At 43.5% G+C, this 22,810-nt stretch overlaps 1 protein-coding gene across 2 annotated transcripts in view; it reads left to right on the forward strand.

Annotated features, from left to right (window-relative positions):
- The window catches only part of ADAM8 (ADAM metallopeptidase domain 8), a 162,564-nt gene extending 139,900 nt beyond the window's left edge, over nt 1-22,664 (forward strand). The window contains exons 23-25 of one of the 2 annotated variants that reach the window (XM_085608712.1): nt 7,890-7,943; nt 9,341-9,421; nt 18,448-22,664. In XM_085608712.1, the coding sequence (XP_085464838.1) occupies nt 7,890-7,943; nt 9,341-9,421; nt 18,448-18,495 (183 nt within the window). In that variant the 3' untranslated portion in view covers nt 18,496-22,664. Of the gene's footprint in view, nt 1-7,889; nt 7,944-9,340; nt 9,422-18,444 lie in introns of both variants that reach the window. The other variant, XM_085608711.1, reaches the window with a different exon arrangement.
- Nucleotides 22,665-22,810: the final 146 nt, after the last annotated feature.

The raw sequence follows: 22,810 nt of genomic DNA on the forward strand, positions 1-22,810 counted from the left end.
CCTGCTATGAGATTGGACCCCACAGAAATATGGTAAACTTGTCTTGGTGCAATTTTTAGACACCGGGACACATTCAACAGTGCCTGCACATTGTTTGCTTTTGTTCCAAGCAGCAATGTACAGACGGGGAAGGGGCTTATCAGATTCCAGCTGGGCCTATAACAAAGGTCGAAGTTAAGGGGCCATCAGGTCTCCTTTTCTTGGAGTATCCAGGCTGGGAGCTATCAGGAGCCTCACATCTAAATGAAATGGAGGAGAAACAAAGGCACATAGCTTATCACATCACATCACACAAGAGGCAGGCATGCTTTTGACTTTGTTCAGTCCTTTTATATAAGAGATATGCATGTGTGTAGGAATGTCAGATTTGTTAGTCTGTCCCAGTATTTACACAAACAATTTAAATGCCACTATTTTGTTTTGTTTCTTTTACAGCGCTATAGTGCTACTAATCCCATTGTAGTGTCAGAGTGCTTTATACATACACATTATACATTGACAATAAATGATGTGTGTAAATCAAGGGAGTGTTACATAAGATGGGGAGAGTTACAAGGTGTAGGAGCCACATGTCCTTCTTGGCTCACTGTGCTATATTAGAAGAATTACAATGTATGAACTGCAAGTAACAAAAGGATCTCTGTGTTCAAAGCGCTAACTCACTTGCCCATTTACATACAATAAAAATCTGTCATCTGCGCGTTACATAATGTGCTTTCCAGGAGACCTATTAACCCTCAATGCTACTTTGATCCAAAACTGGGACTAGACAAAACACAAACCTCTCCAGCAAATAGTTATTTTACCATTATTATTATTCCCCGAGCTTTACTGAGCACACAAAGATCTCTGCCACAGGTGCCTTAACCCCATGATATTTTAAAATACAGACTTTGCAACCAGTTGAGTAGAACAGATTTACTGCCGCATTTCTCCTTGTTGCCAGTTTCTTTGTGGCAGGATTTAAAAAAATAAATACATGTTAAGGCCCTGATTTTGCATCGGGTTGCATAATTTTTTTGCACAACCCCGAAGCAAAATCTAATTTGTTAAATATTGTAATGAGCTCAAATGTACTTACGATAGACCTGCTAAACAAACATAACTTTCATGTTTGGTTTCTTGTGCTACTGGCAGTGACTAATATTGATTTTTAGTTTTTGTTTTCAGCGGCAGTCATTAAAGCTGTGAGATAATTGAGAGGATTTGTTAAATAATTGATAGTTGTCATTTTGCTTTGTCGGGTTATTACCTGGTAAAAGTAATACAGTTGTTCAACTCATCGTTCAGTGGGAAAAGCCTGTTGTTTAGTTCAGCTTTTTGTAAACAGCAGTGTGCAGGGGTGAGAGTATTGCCTGAAACAGCTTGAAGCAGTAACTGCTAAAGAGCAGTGAACATGTTGCATTAGCCATGCGTTAGGGATTGTTTAATGACATGTCTTAACCAAAAGGGTTGGGGTGTTGGGTGTGTGTAAGTGAGAGAGGGACATGGAATAAGGTAGAAAAGGGCTGGTAAAAATGGCCCCATGGCCTGCGACCTCTTATTTAATTATCCTGATCAGGCCCGGCTCCAGGAATTTTTATTTGGGTGGGCCAAGGGTGCATTTTGGGGGGCCACTGCGGGATCGATTTGTCGCATATATGTCTAGGCAGGCCTGCTTCAGTGCCCTCCTTTATCTCTTCTTAGTCTTACAAGGCCCAGTAAAACGCACTCTTTTCCAAATCTCTTTCTAAATATTATCACTCTCAAAAAGTGTTTTTTCTATGAAATGTTCCTTTGATGGGAAAAGGAGGTTTCTGAGGTGGTAGTATCAGGCAACTGACACTACTCGGGCTCCCTCTGAGCGAGCCTTCAGGGAGAATCCCTCTTCATTACTACCTCCACCTGACCCCGGACTCTGCAACGCACTCCCTTACAGGCTTGATTATCCACTACTCCTCTCCAGTGCACCTTATCTCACAGCTGACCTTGGGCCCTAGCCCCATATCAGGCACCATCGGGCTCCACTTTCATTTTTCCCGGTAAAAACAATAGTAAAATCACCTTCAAACTTAAAACATTGAATAAAGCAGTAAATATAATTAGCACGCACTTTAAAGTATGTTCCACAGTAGCCTGTATGACCAGACTGCTAATTAAACAAAAACAGAAAGGCCATGACAGGGCCGGGTTTAGCGCTGATGCGAAAGTCTTTTTTGGCGCCACACTAATAACCTCTTTCTCTGTAAATACCTTTACTACCACCTTCCAACAGTGCCCCTCATCCCTCCATGGCCCCCCCATTGACCTCTTCCTCGGATTCCCTCACTGCCACACTCCACAAGTGCCCCTGATCTCCCCATAGCCCCTCCCCCTCGTGACCTCTTCCTCGGATTCCCTCACTGTCACCCTCCACCAGTGCCCCTCATCTCTCTGTAGCCCCTCCCCCTCATGACCTGCTCCTCAGACTCCCTCTCTACCACCCTCCACCAGTGCTCCTCGTCTCTCCCTAGCTCCCCCCCTCCACCCCATGACCTCTTCCTCGGATTCCCTCACTGCCGCCCTCCAACAGTGCCCCTCATTGCTCCATAGCCCCTCCCACCACCACCTCCTCCTCAGATTCCCTCGCTGCCACCCTCCAACAGTGCCCCTCATCTTTACGTAGACCCTCTCTCATATGCATTTCATTTGTTGTATAGCGCTACTCATGTCAGTGTAGTGTGTCAGTACTTTACACCACGCACACATTATACAGAGACAATGAGTCATACAAGTATGTAAATCAGTCTACAGGGAATGTCACATAAGCCAATGAGGATGACAAGGTGTATGAATCACGTCATACATGCTGGTGGGCAATATATTTTAAGAGGGTTTGGTGTGGGGAAACAACTTTAGGATTTAAAGAGTATTACATGGGGGTCAGCTTTACTGATAAAAATGTATATCTGCCCAAACATACTCATTTCAGCAACATTAGAATAATGAAAGACTGAGTAAGTTCTAACTATATCACAAAACAAAAATAAGCGAAGTTCTAACTACACCATTCATGTTTGTATGCAGCTCTTTGGTGACAGTTCATTGGTCACTGTCCTATGTTAGGATTGTAACTTCTGAACTGCAAGTAGCACAAGGATCTCTGTGACAAAGGCAGTAACCCACTGAGCTTCCACATAAAATACAGTTGATCTGCATTTAAAAACTACGGACAGACAAACGATTGCCCTCCAGCAGGATCATTAATCACCAGCGTTATCTGGGCATGTTGTGTTGTCTTATTTTATCCTGCATCGGTCATGATAATGATAAAAAAATTGTTTAAATGAAGCACGCACAAAGTATGTGTCCTGCTGGTCCTGTGCACATTTTAAATCGAAAAACAAATAGTGACAAATTCTCCTACCTACTTTATTAGTCAAACTGTGTCACAGCCTGGTGTGATAAACTGCTGCAGGGGTCGGGAAAGGTGACAGGAATAAACAAACTTCTTTTCTCCTGCACTGCATAGAAAAGGAAATATCCACGCAGCAGGACAGTCGGCAAAGGTTACCGGTGACAAACAAAGGATTTGTCCCTTTCGCCATGTGGAGATGGAGGGGTGAAAAAAAAAAACAAAGCCTCGTTAATGGTCTTGTAAAGACCTGTGAAGTACCCGGGTGCGGCTGCGATAATCTCAAAGCTGTCTGTGTGTGTGGGAAGCTGTCTCAGCCTGGGCGCGCGCACACACAGACAGCTCTTTGAGCTCAATTCCGTTGCGCCCCTGCCTTCAAGCCCTCACTGCGAGGGCCAAGGCTCCTGTTGCGCGACACACCCACGAAGGTCAGGCGACACAGTAACGTGTCGCGACACATACTTTGGAAAGCTCTGGACTAGGTGAATCTGAATGGAGTATCTTACTTTCAGGTGACCTTGAAAGGTATTTGAGTCCTATGCAGTGTGAACCCCAAGTACTTCTCATCTGACTAGGCATCTCATATTTTCTTGTACCTTGCAAGGGTATTTGAGGGCTACCTAATTTTCAGCCACCTTAGCATTTGATTTAAGTGTTATCTGATACCTCATTAATTCTAGTCTTACAATGATTGATGTTAGAGGGCCTGGTTGGGATAATAGAGGTCTGCATAATTATTGGCTACCTCATCGGTTGACCTTTGAATTGTCCTGGAAGGTTATTTGAGGACCGAGTAATTCTCATCCTACATCATGATTGACCAGGCAGTAGTATTCAACTCCTGAGTGAATGTGAATGGGTCTTTGATGATGTGTAATTCTCGGCCACATCTGCCATTTACAAAAGGTGTGATCCCACAGGGGCATTGTGCCCCTGGGAGAATCAGAAAGGATATTAATGTATCCAATACTAGCCATATTACTGAGTCCTCTCTGCTCCAAGAATGACTATGTGCAAATGCCTACCTATCAACACTTCCACAGTACTAGCTTATTCCTGAAGACCAATTGTTTTTCTGCCTTTACCTCAATGTCCCCTCATCCTCCCCAACCCATTACCACTATTTCTTTGATTCCTCACTCCTCTTCAGCCTAATCCTCATCACCTCTTGCCCTCCTTTCTCTCCTCTTCTGTAATATTCTCTTCCACCTCTAGAGCTGTAGTCCTCCCTCCCCAAATAGTGAATCCCCAATATGAATTTGACACCTTCCTGCCCCTGATTTTATACTTTCCTAATAGAACCCTTCTAGACCTCCAACCTCCACCCATTTATTCCTCAGTTTCTATGTATTTGTATCGCCCTTCTCTTTCCTTCTTTCCGCTGATCCATGCCTCTCAATAATCTCTCACTACCTCTCACCTGTAAAAGCCCTTTTCCCACTCATCCCTGAAAAGATATTCTGGACACCTTCATCAGTGCTTATTTCATCCCTCGCTCCCCCATACTTGTGAGACTCCTCCTCCATGTTCTGGGAATCAGCTCTCCCAGATCCTACACACCTCAATTCTTCCCACTTTGTTTTGGTACACTTTCCTCAGAATCTCCCTCAAGTTCATCCTTGTCAATGCCAGGTTATTAGGAAAAAAACTTGTATCACATTAACGACCTGACATCCAGCAACCATCCAGACTGGCTCTCCATCATGGAGACCTGGCTCTCAGATGCCACCATTCTAATCCTGCATGACATAAAGTCACCTGGTACAAGATAATACCCAAGAACTGTCTCAGCAAAAGAGTGTGATGTTTACAAATTCCTCAAAAAGAAAATTTTACAGCCTCGCCTCTCACTTTCTCTGCTGAAGAATTTGATTCCCTTCTTGTGAAGAGCAATCTCACCCCAACTCCTCATAATGCTTACCGATCATTTAGAGGCATCCTTCACATAAAACTGATTTTGCCAAAGTGTTTTGCAGCTCCATTACTTGCACCCTCAACAACCCTAAGCCAACTCTCATCAGATATTCTAGCATCCGATTTGACAAGCCAAGTCTTGCTTCGGTAAAGTCCTAACCTTTAACCTAGAAGCACTGCAACTCCCCCAGCCCATCATTTGCATTTCCACTGAGCCAGGCAAACTCAAGCACCATCTTCAGAGATCATGGGATAGTAGATGCCTCAGATACACAATAACATTCATGGCAAGACTGCCAGTTAATCTTGTTCGCACAGCAACCTCCTCTCGCTGCACATCAAAGAGGACAATCACCGCCCTTCACTGGCCACTCTCATGCCGACAATTCTTATCACTTTCTTGGCTGAGACCCTTTTACAGTGTTACCCTCCGGTGCTACACAAGCGCAACTGCTCAGCTACCACAACTTCAATCCTTACCAAATGACCTTCCAAAGAGTCACATGCCTTAACCATCAGAACCTCACCTCTTCAAGGAAACCAGGACCTGCAAAATGGTTCAATAAAGAGCTTGCCACTCTTGAGACTTCACCCAGTTCCTATTTTAACCCCCACCTCAAATGACACATTGGACACTTTCACCCGGTCACGTCATATGGACTCCAAGATCTTGTTACTTACGTATCAACAGTAGACCCTTGCCCCACCACCCTCTTCATTGAAATCTTGCACTATATACCCGCTGCAGCAGACAGCAGAACCATGCTCATCGCCTTAGTGATTCGGGAATCTTTCTGAAGGACCCTTCTCTTACATCCAACCTCTGCTGAAGAAGGTATTGATTCATTGTCAGTGACAATGGTGACTACAGATCATTGCTCTGTTGTTGGGGCATTTGAAATCTGTCTTCGTACTTTCCATAGGACTAGGGGAGCGAGGTATTGGTTAGTGACAAAAAAAAGTCTTTAGGGCATATTTACAAGGAAAGTGGTGAAGTGTATCATGCATCGTCACTTTAGAAACGCAGGGCTGCACCTTATTTACAAGAATATGGTGCAGCCCTGCGTTTCCTCCTGTACTGGTGCTAAATGTAGCTGCCTAGCGCCAACACAGGCATCCTTGCACCCTAGTGCAGGAGTGCCTGCGTTGAAGGGACTGATTGTATATGTGCAGGAAGGTGTCCTTTAAATGGCGTTTTGTAACTTCTGTGTGTGCTGCTTAATGCAGCACACATAGAAGTTGCAAAACATCATTTTCTTTTATAATGATTGCTTATGCGGAGGAAGGGACACCTTCCTGCACATAAACAATCATTGGCGTTTTGCTACACCGCAGCACACATTGAAAAAAGCAAGACAACGAGGAGAAATTAAATATTTCTCCTCGTTACGCCAGGGTAAAACCAGGTTTTCCCTGGTCTTAATTTTGGCACTGCCCCATATTTACGCCACCCTTGCAAATATGGGGCAGCATCAAAATCAATGGGTGTTGCCCTCCCCTTTCACACTAAGTATAGCGTAAAAGGCGGCCTTATTTACGAAGCAGTGTAAAGCAACGTTAAGTAGCTTAACACAGCTTTGTAAATAAGGCAAAGCCCATATCACCACAGGAACATTACTTAAAAGTGGCGTTCCTGTGCCGACAGGGGCTTGTAAATATTCCCCTTTGTGCCAAGTGCTCTCTATTTCTAGAGACCGAGATAAGGGAGATATGAACCAAACCCCAGTTATGTATAAGGCACCTGGCTATGGGAATCACTGCAGTCGCTAGTCTTCGTCCTGCAGCCAATTTGGCATCCTTGAACTAGCACAGCCATTTATGCCGATACCATAAAAGCAATAATCCAACTCACAGTCATGAGGAGGGCTGAAGAGAGAACAAGCAAAGGAGAGAGAGAGAGAGAGAGCGAGGGAGAGAGAGAGAAGAGGATTGAGTGAGTGGGTAGGAGGGCGGGAAAGTGAAAATGAGAGAGAGGGAGAGAACTAGATGGTGAGAGAAAAGTTGGAGATAGGATTCAACATGTATTTTTTGATGTAACGTGTAATGGCGTGTCGTGTTTTTTTGGTTAGAAGGGTGCATAGGGTACTTTTGTCACAAATTAATCTATCAGTATATTTCTGTAGTGTGGCTCCTCGTGTGTGTGTGTGTGTAAAAGCTTGTGTGTGTCTTTTTGTACAAATGTGTGTGTGTGTGCGTTCTTGTATATAAAAACTCATATATATATGTGTGTGTATGGTATATCTTGTGTGTGTGTGCATACCAGCTTTTATGAGTGGAGGGGTATAAAAGCTTGTGTGTGCCTGTGTGTTAGAGAGTGCCTGTGACTTATTGTTGCAGTGCCACAAGAGTGAGAACAATGACAATGTAAAGAGCACACCTCATGCAAGTGGAGTTTCTCTTGCCATCTAAAACATTGGTGTTGTTCTAATACCTAACACAATGTTGCTGGTTTTAAAGACTTTCGTAAATCAAAGGTTGGGCTGGTCATGCTGGGATTTGAGCCTTTGTGAAGGGAGATGTCAGACAACAATCTCTTCTCTTCCAGTAGGAAACTTCTAGTGATGATCTTAGTTTTGACTTTGTCATTCATTTCTCTTCCTAGATGAAACCTGTTGTTCCGACAAAACCGCTCCCACATCTCAAAGCACGACAACAGGTGAGAGGTTCATAAAAATGAGAAAATGGTATAGCTTGACAGTTTAAGTAAATTTATAACACAGAGTAGCAATTGCAGGTCTGCCATAGGAAACATTGGGAAATCACAGAACTGTCTAGCAACATAGAGACCTGCTGAGTATGGCGAATGTTAGAAAACAAGCTGCTGGGTACAAGTAGGGTCACAGAACAACCAGGGATACTTTGTAAGACACAAAGTAACTGGCAGGCATAGCAGAAATATTTGCCAAGTGCGAGTTAAAATCCTCATATTGTACCCCTACAGGAACACTTGAGTCTCAGGGTTAGTGAAAGAAATACCCTCTGGGGAAAGAGAAAACCCGGTAGGTCCAGCATCTGGCATCACTTGTAGTGTTAGTCTAGTAAGTGGCCTCATCATTGAGAAACATGGCAGACTTGACAGACAATAATGTCGCTATGCCCCACTTCCGACTGTTGTGGCAATCGGAAGGACACGAGGAGCAAGGGAACAACTGATCTAAAGGGAGGTCAGAGAGCTGCCATTGGGCTCTCATGAGCACCACAGGGGACGTCACAACGCAGCGGAACGTGGTGGGAGTCGCAGTAGGTGAACAGAAATAATCTAATATTCAGTTAACACTGTATGCCGCTAACACCACGCTCCATCCATGAAACCTGGGAAATGGATGGTATTCTTCTGTCACTCTGAGCGTGTGCTTGGTACGCCCCTCCTGGTTGACCACAATGTCAATGTGTGCATATGGCATTAGTGTCTGGCAAGACCAAAATCAAGACCCAGGATCACAGGTATATGAAGTTTGGACATGCAGGGTAGGGGTCAAAACTGTACATCAAGCAGGGGCATTTTCATCCCAACACCCACTTAGAAAACTGGCAAGGGTAACCTCTGGCAAAAAAATGTGCCTAACAGAGTCATGTTAACTTTGTGCCTGTCATCACCTAAGGGACCTCTGAGGCCTGGAGTAGCAGTGATAATGTCAGGTTAGCTGGTGGTAAGCCAAGAATAGCAGGTGCTACCCATAGATGGCATTCAAATATTAAGTAGTCCCCAAAATGCCACGAGCAAGGAGCAGCTGGGTGTATGGACAATGCAAGTGAGCAGAGGGGCACAAGGGAAGATACAGAGCAGCCAATACAGAGGCATTCAGTGGTTGAAATTAACTGAGCGTCGAGGAAGTCAGGATACAGCTGGGCACAAGCAGGGTTTGTCAGAGAGTAAGCCGAGCATCAAGGAAGCAAAAAAGAAGCAAAGTAGAGGGAATTGACTGGCAGAACAGCCACAAACACCAGAACAAGTCACAGAGCAGTCAAACATAAAGTACATAACAAAGCAGAAAGGAACACTAGCTGACAATTGAAGAGAGCTACAACTGATCTTTGTTTCTGTTTTTTTAGGGAGTGCCTCTGGCCCCAGCTCATCCTGCACCTCCTCAGCCATTTAAACCAATAGGTGTGAAACCGAGTAGCCAATCACAGGTGAGAATTACTGAAATAGGCTGCCGTGCCAGTTATGAACATGTACTCAGGAAACCAGCTTTTGATGGGAGTGGTAGGGATGATTGTTGATGGAAGCAGCAAGGGGTCAGACTCAGAAGGGGTGGAGTCAGTGTCAGCCATTACCTTTGTATTCTTTTTACAAACTCTGTCCCCAAAGAAACTGAGAACAAGGAGCAATGATGCACATATGCGGGTTTATGTTTTTTGGGTCACAAACAGAACTCATTTTGCAAACTCTGCTGTAGTCTGTCACTTATCTTAAGTCAAATATCCAAATTTGGTGAAAGTATATCAGCCCTGTTTCTTTCTTAAAGTATTTATATGTGGCTTTCAAAAGCATGCAAAGCAAGAAAAAAAAGCATTTGGCTCCAACAGTACTTTGTGTACAAGTTACAGAATGCAAATTCTTTGTCTTGTATTGCGCACCAAGGTAATAAAAACGTTCTGTTTTTGGTAAATATTTATTATTCAACAATTATCAAGTATCTCATTTAATAACTGTCACGGTGTGATTCATATTAGTCGTTCAGAATAACAGTTTGATTACACATTTAAATATTTTTATTAGATTAACGCTTTAAATTAGTTAACGCTAACTCCCTCACTGTAATATCTGATTTAGCAAGTTCCTGGGTTTGCCATTTTTCTGAATCCACATTCAGTCTTGATCCGTTTTACCCTGTCTAGTTCCCAGAATTGCACTAATGGTACTGTGGATTGCCTCAGATTTATAGCAGTCCTTTCTTTCTGTCAGTCTACCTCAAGTTTGTTATTTTGGCCCCTATTTTTCTCATTTTTTGTGACACCATACACAACAAACATAGTTGTGGGTTAGGAGCGTGTATGTACTTCACATGTGTATGTACTCACCACCTCCATGAATGGCACAACCAGTGCGGCAGGCCCACGGAGGCGCATTCAAGATATATGCCCCTGGTATAGGTCTTACCCCATGACAAGTGACTTACAGCTAACTCAAATCAGCCAGTCAAATATACACTGATACACAGTATGCATGTGATGAGCACTGCGCTTTGACACAGCAGTGCCAAACTAGCTCAAGTCCTAAGGCTAGCATTCTGGTGCATTCCCAGGTCTACCACTCTTGGTAAATCCAGGAATGCGTCAGAATACATCGGTGGATGCGTGGGAACACCCACACACTACCCATGTAATGCCTCCACCACGCAGTGTAACGCAAGACTGCAACTTGTGCTGCCTTGCATTACACCAGATTCACCAAGTCATGCAGGGCCACACAGGGTGGCCTTGCGTGGCTTGGCAAATCTGAATCCAAGTTTTTGTGCCGCCCTGCGTCGCCTTGCGTGGCGCAAAACGTTTATTAATTTGGCCCTGTTTAGGTAATTAATATACTATTTTTGACATCAATGTACTTTTATATATATATATATATAGTCAAGGTACATGTATGTGAAGTTAAGTACAGCAAACCTATTCATTTGTAGGTCTACTTAAATGTCAATATTTCCCCCCCTATATTTTTGTAGCAAGATATTTATGTCAGTATTCTGGTACCATACAGTGTGCAATAACATCCTCCTGAGCCTGGTATGTTGTTCATATTGTGTACATTTGGCTTGTCAGTCACTGGCACATGTATACTTCCACTGTATTCTAATCTGAGGGTCCTAACAACCCTCCTTCTATGTAGTCAACTCCATATCTTGGTTGCAACAATAGGTATAGCAGATGCCATCTATCTCTTAGGTATTAAATTTTATTAGGTCTAATCTGGTGCTCCCGAGTGACAGGGTCAAACTAGGGCCTTGATTTATCGAGGCCTTGCGTCGCCGTTGAGTCACGAAAGACGAAGCAAGGCAACGCATGCCCTTAAGTCAGATTTACTATGCCATGCAGCGCCACCTTGTGTGGCTCTGCGTGGCTTAGTAAATCTAGGGTTACGAAAGGAAGTGCAAGTCGACCCCTTGCATTACTCTCTGTTGGGAAGGCGTTCCATGGGTGGAGTGTAGGGTGTCCCACGTGTCCGCCATGGGATTTGGTGCATTCCCAGATTTACTAAGAATAGTAAACCTAGTAATGAGTCAAAATGGTATGCCATCCCAACATAGGTGTAACAAGGATAAATATGTATATTTTTCCTCTGAATTTACTCTTTCTACAAGTGCTACATTCTGCAGCACACATAGAAAGAAGAAAATGCCTCTGATGATTGTTTTTGTGCAGGAAGGTGTGCCATATTTAAGTAATTATGGTGCATTTCAGCTCCCTCCATCCAACTCAGCACAGCAAGTTGTCTTGCTGCATAGCGTAGCACCAAATGTTGATAAATAGGTCCCTCAGTTTTTCCCTATTTGGAAGGTCCACTCGTTATAGCCAGGTTGTTTGTTTGAACTAAATTCTTAACAAATAAGCAATCAAATAACTTGTGTACTAGCTACTACCATGTACTTGCCTATTTTGTCTATCATGTTGCTGTCTCAGATATAACTGTCTGATTAATTTGTACTCTACATTACTATTGCTGATTTTACTTTTATTTGTAAGAGCATTACTTGATATATTTACTGTTACCCGCTTGGACCTAGAGTTTCGATGTAATATATCACCTTCTCCGGTTGATCAAAGAAATGTCTTTTCTCTTTTGCATCGACACACAGTCCTAGTGGAGGTAGTAGAGCATATGGGATGTTTACGTCTCTCAGACATTTCAAAGGAATACTGGGATTAAAACGTGATTACAGATATCTTTAATAGAAGACGGGATTTTTGATTAACAAGTGATAAGATGTTTCCCTCCTATTGAAAAACACTTGGATACTATATTGAGTTTTGTGGGCAGTCAGAACTACAGGAGTGGGCACAATTAATTGAGACTCGTTTGGGACTTTGACCTGTGCGGGCTAAAAATCACTACTGCTACGTTTTTTAAATTGCCTCTCAGTTTATATTTGCCCTCGTCAAATGTTCCCCTTTTTATCTGTCTAGTTAAACTATAGTGAGAGTAAAATTTATTTCAGTTTCCATTGTACTCAACATAATTTTGCGAATCAAGATCATTTTAGGAGGCGGACTTTACGGCGTTTGCTGGCTGGAGTTCTTTGCATTCTGTCCACTTTTATGACCTTTACTGTGTTCTGAGCAGCAACTAGAGTAAAGACAAAGCTTTCAATGGTCGGTTTCTGTTTCCTTGTGTATCCAAAGGAGGCACACACTGTTGCGTACGGATAGGTCTTCAAAGCACATGAGTTTCTCCTCCTGTTCTATCAACTTGTAGTTGTTCCCGGGCCCATTGACATCTCTTTAATGGAGGTTCACCTACACAGTAGGAGGAGTGAAGCCACAGGCCAAGGCACTAGTGTCCCTACTTGACAGCAAGGTACAACCCACGAGGATCCCCATCTTCAATGTGAGTCCAATCCCTGTCAGAATTCTGCCCTATGCCGGCTCCCGGTACATGTTGTCAAAATTCAGGGTGTGTCCCATGAATTCATCCAAGTCTTCATGTTCATTTGATTGTGCCCCAGCAAGAGACAGCTCTGAGCAGTAAACCCAGCAGCAGAATCTCTATGCCCTATGGCAATCCAGCACCGAAGTGGAGACAGCCATACTAGCTAGCAATTGGTGGCTCCATTCACCAATCATAAGAGCCCACACCACTGCTCCTCAGTGCCTTGAGTAAAGTGCCCTACCCAGGGCTTTAAGTGGGATGAAAAAACTGTGGGGGGGGGGGGGGGTCTCTCAAAGGGGCGTGGACAATGTAACTAGGGGCTTGGCTTAAAACACGTGAGCTAAAAACCTGTTCTTAGCATAGTGTGCCGCCCGACTTGTTTTTTGCTGTTTCAGTCATTGCTTTCAGATCTATGATACAACAGGTAACATCATACCTACAAGTCAGGACTATTGGCTTTGTCAATGGTTGTTAGTTGCATAAGATAAATAAGCAGCAACTATGGCTTGTATATAATATTGCAAAACGTTCCATTTAAAGCCCAGGTGACACCATGACAATGTTGCTGTGCCTGAGTTTTAAAAAGTTAAGGGAAATCCAGAGAGAAAATTACTCTCTTTAAAGGACTTCCTTCCCCTACAACGCTCACCTGTCATGACGTCATGCCGTAATTTCTCCACTAGTGAGAAGTGAGCAGTGTGAGCACACGCACATCGATGTGCCTGCTGTCACTGCAGTCTGGAAAAAACGGACCGCCTGTGCCAGGGCACAAAAAAGAGCCCGATAGAGACCCGTTTCGAGCCCCCCTTTAACCCGTAACGAGCCCCCATTTAAAAAACTGCCGGTGCTCAGCTCCACTTAGACCCTCCCCACCTAAAGCCCTGGCTCTACCGCTGACAGTCTCCACACCTCCAGTGTAAATTAACTTTGCTATTCAGCACTGCTTCTGGCCATAAAGAACCTTCTATCTCACAGGATAGGGCATATTAGAGCAAGTGCACTTGGGCTGAGTGGTATTACTAGTTGCTTACAATCTAGCATGGCTTTAAGAGTAGCCTATTTCTGCAGTGAAGTTGTTCTCTTCATGCTACTGCAAGTTTATAGTTGCCCATGGGTTTGAACGCCTCATAAAACACCGGTGATGATACTGAAATGGCAATTATCCTTTACATGTTGGGGTCTGAGGATCAGTAACATGGGAATGGTACTTTCGCGTTGGAGGTAACATGGATACTGGAATGCCAAAGGACCTTTACATGTTGAGGATAATGAAAATCCCTCGAGTGTCAATGATGCTGTACATGGATGCAATGAGGGAGGAGAGTTTAGCTCTATGTGTTGGTGTGAAATGTGAATGTTTGGATGGCAGTGGGTGGTGCACTGTGTGCTGGGGAAGAGAGGTTTGCTGTTATGCCAATAGTTCTTTACATTCTCCAACTGAACGCCAATAAAACTGGAATCATGCTGTTTGGTAAGGCCCAGCAGCTTTGGACACCTGAATGGGGGCCTCCTGAACTTGGTCTTGCTCCAACTCCCAAATCGTCAGTAAAATATTTAGGGGCAGATTTACAAGCCCCTTGCGCCGCGGGTGCGTCACGTTGCGTGATACAACGGCAGCGCAACTTGCTGCCTGATATTTACAAGCATATGTTAAGCCACTCTGCATGGCTTTACCTGTGCTTGTAAATATCGCCCATTTTCACGCAACACTTTGTGTGTTAGGGGTGAGGCATGGGTGTTGTTGTGGGTGTTCCCATGCAACACCCATGCCCACTGATGCATTTCCAGATTTACGAGGAATCATAAACCTGGAAATGCGTCAGAATGCTACGCCACCCCTAGAGTGGCATAGCGAGGTGCAACAAGGAGAAATGTTTTAATTTCTCCCCGTTTTTTCCTCTTTCAATGTGTGCTGCATTTTACAGCACGCATTGAAGAGGAATTCACCTCAATTTATTGTTTTTGTGCAGGAAGGTGCCCCTTCCTGCACAAAAACAATCTCCCCACGATGCAGGCATCCTTGCACCATGGTGCAAGAGTGCCGGCGCATGGCAGCAGGATGTGCGCCAGCGTAGGGGGAAGCACAGAAATGCGACATATCGTTGTAACTATGTCGCATCCCTGTGCTTCGAAACTAACACAGCACAGCAACATGACTTGCTGCACCGTGCTGCGTTGGTTTCTTATAAATCTGCCCCTCAGGCGTTCGCCGTGACTAAGCGCTTACCTTGAAAGAACAGGTCTCTGCTGCCTCCGGCTCATGTTTTCACATATCACGGCTACTAGAGAATCTTTCCTTCCTCCCACACTCAGTGAGAACAACGCTAGTTGAAGCACTTGTCATTAGTTGCCTGGACTATTGTAATGCTCTTCTGGCTTCTATAAATGAGACTGCCTTAAACAAATTGCAAGTAGTTCAAAATATGGCCGCAATCATTCATAACCTTCCAGCTAGGACGGCCTCTGCTCTTCTACTGTCCTTGCTCCATTGGTTACCGCTTCGTAAAAGAATCATCTTTAAGGTCTGCTGCTTGACTCGCGAGTCTTTGCAGGGCAAGACACCGAGCTATCTTTCTGCTAAGCTCATCCACTATTGTCCTTGCAGAATTTTGAGATCCAGTGACAAAGCCTTGATTTCAGTTCCACGTATTTCCAAATCTCAATCCGGGGGCAGATCTTTTCTTTTTACTTGGCTTCCTTTTTGTGGAACAAGTTTCCACATCATATACGCCAATGCGAAATCCATTTTGTCTTTAGGAAACTTCTCAAAACAGCGCTATTTCAAGCCTAATCAGTATTCTACTCTGCTCATAAGCTGTCTGTGCCGCGATGCCCCTCCTCGGGTGATTTGTGCGCACCATAAGTTAAATTAACATTAACATAACATAATATAACATAACATTCTACCTGCAAAGTGGATTTTGCAATGGAAGTGTTGCTTTACATCCTGAGGGCAATGTGGATGTAGAAACAACAGTGCAGGGAAGGATATTGGCATGGTATTAGTGCTTTACATGCTAGGGGGCAATGTGGATGTAGAAACAACTGTGCAGGTAAGGATATTGGCATGGCATTAGTGCTTTACATGCTAGGGGGCAATGTGGATGCCGGAATCAAAAGTTGCATCTGCTGGGATGGCGTTAGTGCATTACCTGAGCAGGCATAAAGGATTACTGGTATAGCAATCCACCTTCACATGTCTGAAGGTAGTATGTATATTGGAATGGGGCTGGTGCTCTGTAGGCTAGAAGGCAATGTCTATATTGAAATGGTAATTGTGCTTTTATGCTGGGGCAGTGAGGAGTAATGGCATGTCAATAGTGCTTTACATGCCAGGGCAATGCACACTCAGGCATGGCAGTGTGCATTACCTGCAGTTATCACAATGATACTTTACCATACATGCTGTTATTGCAGTTATACTTTTCCTTATGTTGCTATAGAGATCGGGAACATTTGTGGTGGTGCTTTCCATTGTAGGGGCAGTGGAAACGCTGGAATGGCAATTGAGCTTTACATACTGGAACTGCGAAGATCATGGTCATGGCTAAAAGTTTTGCATGCTTGTGGGTACTATAAATGGCAATTATGCAGTGACGTAGCAAGACCTATTTCCACCCACGGTGGCCCCTCAGTTTGCCTCCCGCGGCCGCATGTAAGAGCGGGGGGGCTGCTGGCGATTCCTGTCCTTGCCGCAGGGGGGAGGGGGTGTCTACGCTGCTGCCCCCAAAACTTGTGCCTCCTCCTTGCTCCACCACTGCAATTATGCTTTATATGCTTTGGCAATAAGGATCATCAAAATGTCAATGGAGCTTTACACATTGCATTACAAGCTAAATACTGAAACGTAAACTGTGTAGTGGATGCGGGATTTAATGTGGATGTTGGTTGGAATGGTTCTTATGCTTTACAAGCCTATGAATAAGGACCTCCTTCTCAGATGGAAGGCGTGTGCCTGGAGATCTTAAACACTTTTTTTTTTTTAAGATGCTCTCCAGTAAAAAAACAATCTAATCAATGTGGTGGAGTTTGAATCACGGTGTGTTCCTGGTTCACATATTTTTTTAAAGATGCTATCTACAAATATGTATACAACCACTATGCGGCATGATAACAAAAATGCACAGCATGTAAATCTATATGAGATGTCAAAGTGAATCTACCCATGTCAAGTTGAGAAGCTACTGTTAGGCAACTCTACCAATTTGAAATTCTTTACCAGTCTCAATGTGGACCATAAAGCATGTATGTCTCATCAGTTATACTGATGGGACATACATAGAATATGTAGTAATGTCAGACCAGGTCATCATCATGGGAGAGGATGTGGACCGTCGGCTAGACTGCTGACTTTGGGGCTGGAAACCAAGGTTCGAGCCTCGGGGTCGCATCCATATCCTGTGATTCTGGGCAAATCATTTAATCTCCCCGTGCCTGAAGGTGTCCTTGTGTAACGTAACCGGTGCTCATGTAAAGCGCTCCAATACATTCGGGTGGAGTTCGCGCTATATAAATCTGCATAAAAGTAGAGAAATACTTTTTTTTTTTAAATCTCATTTATTATGCTATATTTATTGAGTGACTATAATTCTAGAAAGTATTCTCTGGTATGAATAATCCCATCACAGCAGTTCTGTGACCATTTTGTAAATAAAGTCACCTGTCCTTATACAGCATTATATTAGGTCATACGTACCATTTCTTGATATTTGGAAATAACAGCCGTTCGTGCTAGACTTGAAGAATAGCCACAACTGGACCCTAATCATTCACCATGTTTACTTCTTGGACTGTGTTTCATGCTATTCCACGTGTTGAAATAGCAAAGTAAAATCTAGGTGCCATACATACCAATAAGCCTTCAGAAAGTCACTATTGGGGGTGGCTCATGGACTGTGGTAGAGCTTCCCCAAGAAGAGTACACTCACTCTCCTCAGTCAGTGCACAGTGGTATGGTCATTCTTTGATGATGAGCCGTGCTACAGCCGCCCTGCTGTGCTCTAGCAGGGTGGTAGAGGTGTCTTGCTCCGTCACTGCCATATGGTATTGTTGCCGTGCTCTGTTGGTGCATTGTGGTAGAGCTGCCTTGTCAGTTCACTGTGGTTGATCTATGGTGTTCTGCTGGTGCTCTGTGGTAAAATGATTATCCACTACTGGGGTATCATGGTAGGGTGGTCGTGCTTTAGTGAGGCACCTTGACTGAGCTTGCCTGCTCTAACAGTGCAGTGTGGTGAGCCATCCTCTCAGTGCTATCTCAATGTACCACATCAGTGTAGGACACTCCCCATACTAGAGATGGTTCATATACCTACAGTTTAGATAAGATTTGTTTTATAAGGTCCTGGATGCATTCACTTGTTACCTTACCACATCCATAAGCAAATGTATGCATTATTCAGGTGATCAGAGTGGTCTAGTAGTTACTGGGAGTTCTTAGAGAGCTTAACTCTGTGAGCAGGTATCTGTGTCTTTAATTTGGTGCAAGATTTCACAAGGGAGGGGAAAGTATTGAAATATTTTGCTTCCAACAAACAAATACAATATGCTGAACTCTCTCATTTGTCCTACCAAGCAGATATCTCACCCGAAGGTCGCCTTGAAGCCACCACTGAAGCTTAGATGACCGCATTTGATTACATCGCCGTGGGACGCACAACACAAGTGATGCAGACTCTGTGTGCTTGGGGGTAGGTGGTCTGTGTCCACAACACCTATCCTCCAATTGTATGGTACAGCGCAACATCCATTCTTCCTCTAGGACTGCAGGATAAGAGATGGAATCTACCAGCCCACAAGGAAGCTCTCAGCTTTAAATCGTATTGCATCAAATGGAGGTTCTCCCGATTGTCTGCAGCCCCAATATGTGCACTTTAGACTGCGTCCCTACCATCAATACTCGGTATGTCCAATTCCTGCCACCATCTTTTCCATTTGAACAATCAAGAAGACTCTTGGAATCCATTGACCATCTTTGCAACAATTAGCCTTTCTTTCCTGAATGCAGTAGTCTGGCCCACTCCAGATGTGCCACATTCTAGTGCTGGACTAAGATTGTTTTACTTAATTTCAGTAACAAACGCAAAATTTGAGGATTATATAATCATAAATTATAAATTGATAAATAAGTCATGATGGACATACCCGGGACCCTGACAAAATGGTGCTGTGATGGAACTGTCACTACCTGTAACTCGATTTGTTTAGAATACCACTCAATTGACATTTGCTTATGATATGCATAAGTCTTCCGCTTACTTAGCCAGATGCACAGGCAGCGTACATCTTAGTTTACAGGAATATTCTAAAAGCAGGTTTATTATGTTGTATGATAATTTCTATATTTGCAATAATAAGGATGTTTTTGTTCTCTTCAATTTAAAATTATGTTTTCTGTTGCACTTTTTTCTAATTGTAAACCTCATTCCATTTCTCCAAAAATATAGTTAGCAGACCAAATATTTTCCCTCGGGAGCAGGTACCTGGAGGTCTCGCCCAGCCCACCATTGTATTAAAAATATTATTTTTGTTAATTATAACAGAATCCCTCTTACTTTCCTTTGTTTCTTAGGCAGATGGGCCTAAATCAAAGTGTAATGTTTTCCCAGTGGAGCAGTGCCTCTAAAAGCCTTCACCACTCTCAACAGACTGTTCAAACCCAGAAGCCCCATAATAAATGATGTACTTTGCCCAGGAAATATCCCAACATTCCAGCTGGAGTTGTGGACCTTTGAGCGAGAACCCTCTCACACCCTCTTGACAATGAAGAGCAAGGAACCTACAAGATAGTTTCCCAACATTCCCAAAATGAGTCAGAGTTGAGGCTGCGTGGGAAAGCGCCACAATACTCCAACAGCTAGTGGGTATTGAGGAAAATCTGAGAGAGCTCCCTGACATTCCTAAAGAGACAGAAAGTGAAGACCTGCAAATGAGCACCTCATTGTTCCTAAAAGAAGCAGGATCTGTGAACCTGTGAGCAGACTCCCACCATTCCATAGAAATAACAGGTCCTCAGGAACTTTGAAGGAGCGCCCAACATTCCTAACAGAGAGAGCAGTTGAAGACCTGTGTCCAGGTTACTTCATATTCCAAAAGATAGGAGCTGAGCATCAGTGAGTGAGCCTCATGATATGTCCATAAGAGCAGTAGAACCAGTGAATGGGGAGGTCACAACATTCCAGGGCAAGTATAGAGGCGCCAGCTCTTCCTCCAGCGTCCCACGGAAAAGCACTCCTTTTGCTCTATGCATCCTAATAACAGACTGTCCTTCTCCAGTATCTGAAAATGACCCAAGAGGCTTGATTTGTGACCGACTCATCCCTACTCTTACCTTTGTTTCAGGCATTCCAGGCTGGCAGGCAATCTCCCAGTTTGCAAACATTCCCGGTTGTTCAGTTATTCCTTCAACAATCACTCCTATGGGCTTGGCCACTGTGTGACACTTTAAACCAAGCTTCCTAACCCCTGCCCTGCAAATAAGGTTCATTTGCCTTTTGATGGGGTAGGGGGAGGGCAGACGACAAGACTCATACGCCAAATTGTAACAGTAGACGTTGTTTCATCATAATGCCAGGGGTAGCATAATTGGCATCACAAACTCTTTGACCAGCAATGACATCAAAGTGGCAGCTACTTTTCTACCCCTTTGTCCCACAGCAGTGGCCCATTTATTTTGCCGAGCCAGAGGGAGTGGAAAAAGTGGAAACTATAGAAAGCAGTGTTACCTTCTGTTCCTCATGTTGCTTTCGTGATCTGTGAGATGGGTAAGGAACCAGAAGCAGTGTCAGTTGTGCCAAAGGGCATGAATTCAAGGGCAACAGCTGCAACTCCTGGCCACCCCTAATTACCTCCCATAATTTATACAATGGGGTAATCCAATTTCATGATAAAAACACTATCAATTGGTTTTATTGTACGGAGGAGGCAGGGAGTGTGGCATGAGGCAGAGTTGATGCATTCTCTACTGCACTTGCACTTATTGTGGACATTTGCTTCACTGTAGATTTAGGAGTAGTTTAGACAGGTCTAAACTACTCAGCAAGAGTGTTTTATTTGTTTTTAGTGAACATAAAATGCAAGTTTTGTTACTGTTTATGTCATTCAAATGGGCAGGTGGCAGTTCGGTTCCTGCATGTCACATGACTAGCCTAGTCCTTTGGTCTCTGTATCACTTGCGTTCTATTGCAGCCAGATGGTAGCCTCACATTGGTAAAGTTAGCCGAAATAGTGCAAGCCAATAACATTTGTTCATAAGACGTGGAACTGCTCAGTGGGTAAGGCAGTTCAGACTGAGCTGCGCTATGCATGACAAAAAGTTATAAAATCCAGAAGTTATGCTGAGTACTACTGAGGTGTAAGGTCAGGAAAACCTTGCATGTTCCAGACATCATGGAACTACAGGGATGGAGAAGGCATGTCTATCACTGTTCTCCCAGAATAACAAGCCCTTTGTCATGAGTGTGGAATTGCATACTGTGAAATTGTAATGATTGTAAGAGATTAAGTGAAGGGCTTCTTAGTCAGGCTTCTGGGAGCAACCCTGACCTCGACTGTATTGGGGGAAGCGAGAGCGGGATAAACGTGTAGCTGGGGGAATTGGTGACTCCAGGGCAGATTCATCTCTTTAGTACTGTGTTTTGGTTTCCTTATTTAGTCCTATTGCTGCCCAGTGTTTCCACATCTCTCCTTCTTTCACACCTAGAGATGGGTCTGTCTCTTCAGACAAAATACAATTGGGAGAACTGTCAAGGTGGTAATGCAGTCACAAAGCTGCTGATGGTTTCATTTCCTACCAAAGCAGAACACATGCTAGGAGCTACCAGCAAGAGTCTGAAAAACATCCCAGTACACAAGATCACTCAAGGACTGTGCCGTCAGCATGATTCCACAAGTCAGCTTTGGCATCACACCGTAGTTTTACTTATTTTTCTCTCAAATGTACTATCTTTAAAACTTGGGTGGATTTTGGGGTCAGGTTGTGTTTTTAAAACTTTCTAAAAAAATAAATAAAAATAATAAAATAACAAAAACCCATCATTTATTGAGGCCACGTTGAAAACTTTGCTAGTACTAGAATTCCACAGGCGTAGTAGCCATATTTTACACCAGAAATGGAGATCACAAACCTGGTTTTAATTCCATACCCTGGGGAAGTTGACTGAATGATTTTCTCCTGGTGTATGTGGACCTTGGAACAGGGATAGCAAGTACAATATGCCCATGATGCGCAATTACAAGGTCCATCACATGGAATTGGGTGCCTAGAAGATTGTGCCATATTGTACTTATGTGCCTGAGTCTTTCAAAAGAGTTAGTAACCATAAAAAGAATAATTTCTCCCCAGTTCAAAGTGGATTATCATAGGAATGGCAAATGCATTATGAGTTTAAACTTAAAGCGGATGCACATATTACAAATATGTCTCACCTAAAATTCACGCGATTGTTGAGGGGGATGGGGGAGTGTCAAGGGCTCATTCAGTCCATAGATTTTACAGGGTACGCTGTCAAAAAGTTTTACTATACAAAACCTACTGTTTGCCTCACTCGTCCTTTTGGCAATCCTATGCAATTGTTCGGTAACAACGTTGAGAGTTTTGGTTAGATTTATTTCTGTGCTGAAAATGCCCTGGTGGCAAGACTAGTTCAGACTCCCTTTCTCTCAACTACCAAAACATGGATATGAATATGAACAAATGTGCTTCTTAATATGTATATGTGAAATCTGGGAAATTGATTTTGATATTGTGCAATGCTTAAATCAAATGTTTTTCTAATAATAAAGTCTAGAACAGAATTTTGTGTGGATGAGTCTCAGTCTTTGGTATGTAGTGAGTGACTGCACTTGTGAATGTAAGGATTGGTTATCTAATCACAGAGTGTTTTTGTGTGATGTGCTCATGTTTGATATTTCAAAAGCAGATGAACAGGACTCTAGAAAGT

Source organism: Triturus cristatus, chromosome 1_2, assembly GCF_964204655.1.
Source record: "Triturus cristatus chromosome 1_2, aTriCri1.1, whole genome shotgun sequence".
NCBI lineage: Eukaryota > Metazoa > Chordata > Amphibia > Caudata > Salamandridae > Triturus > Triturus cristatus.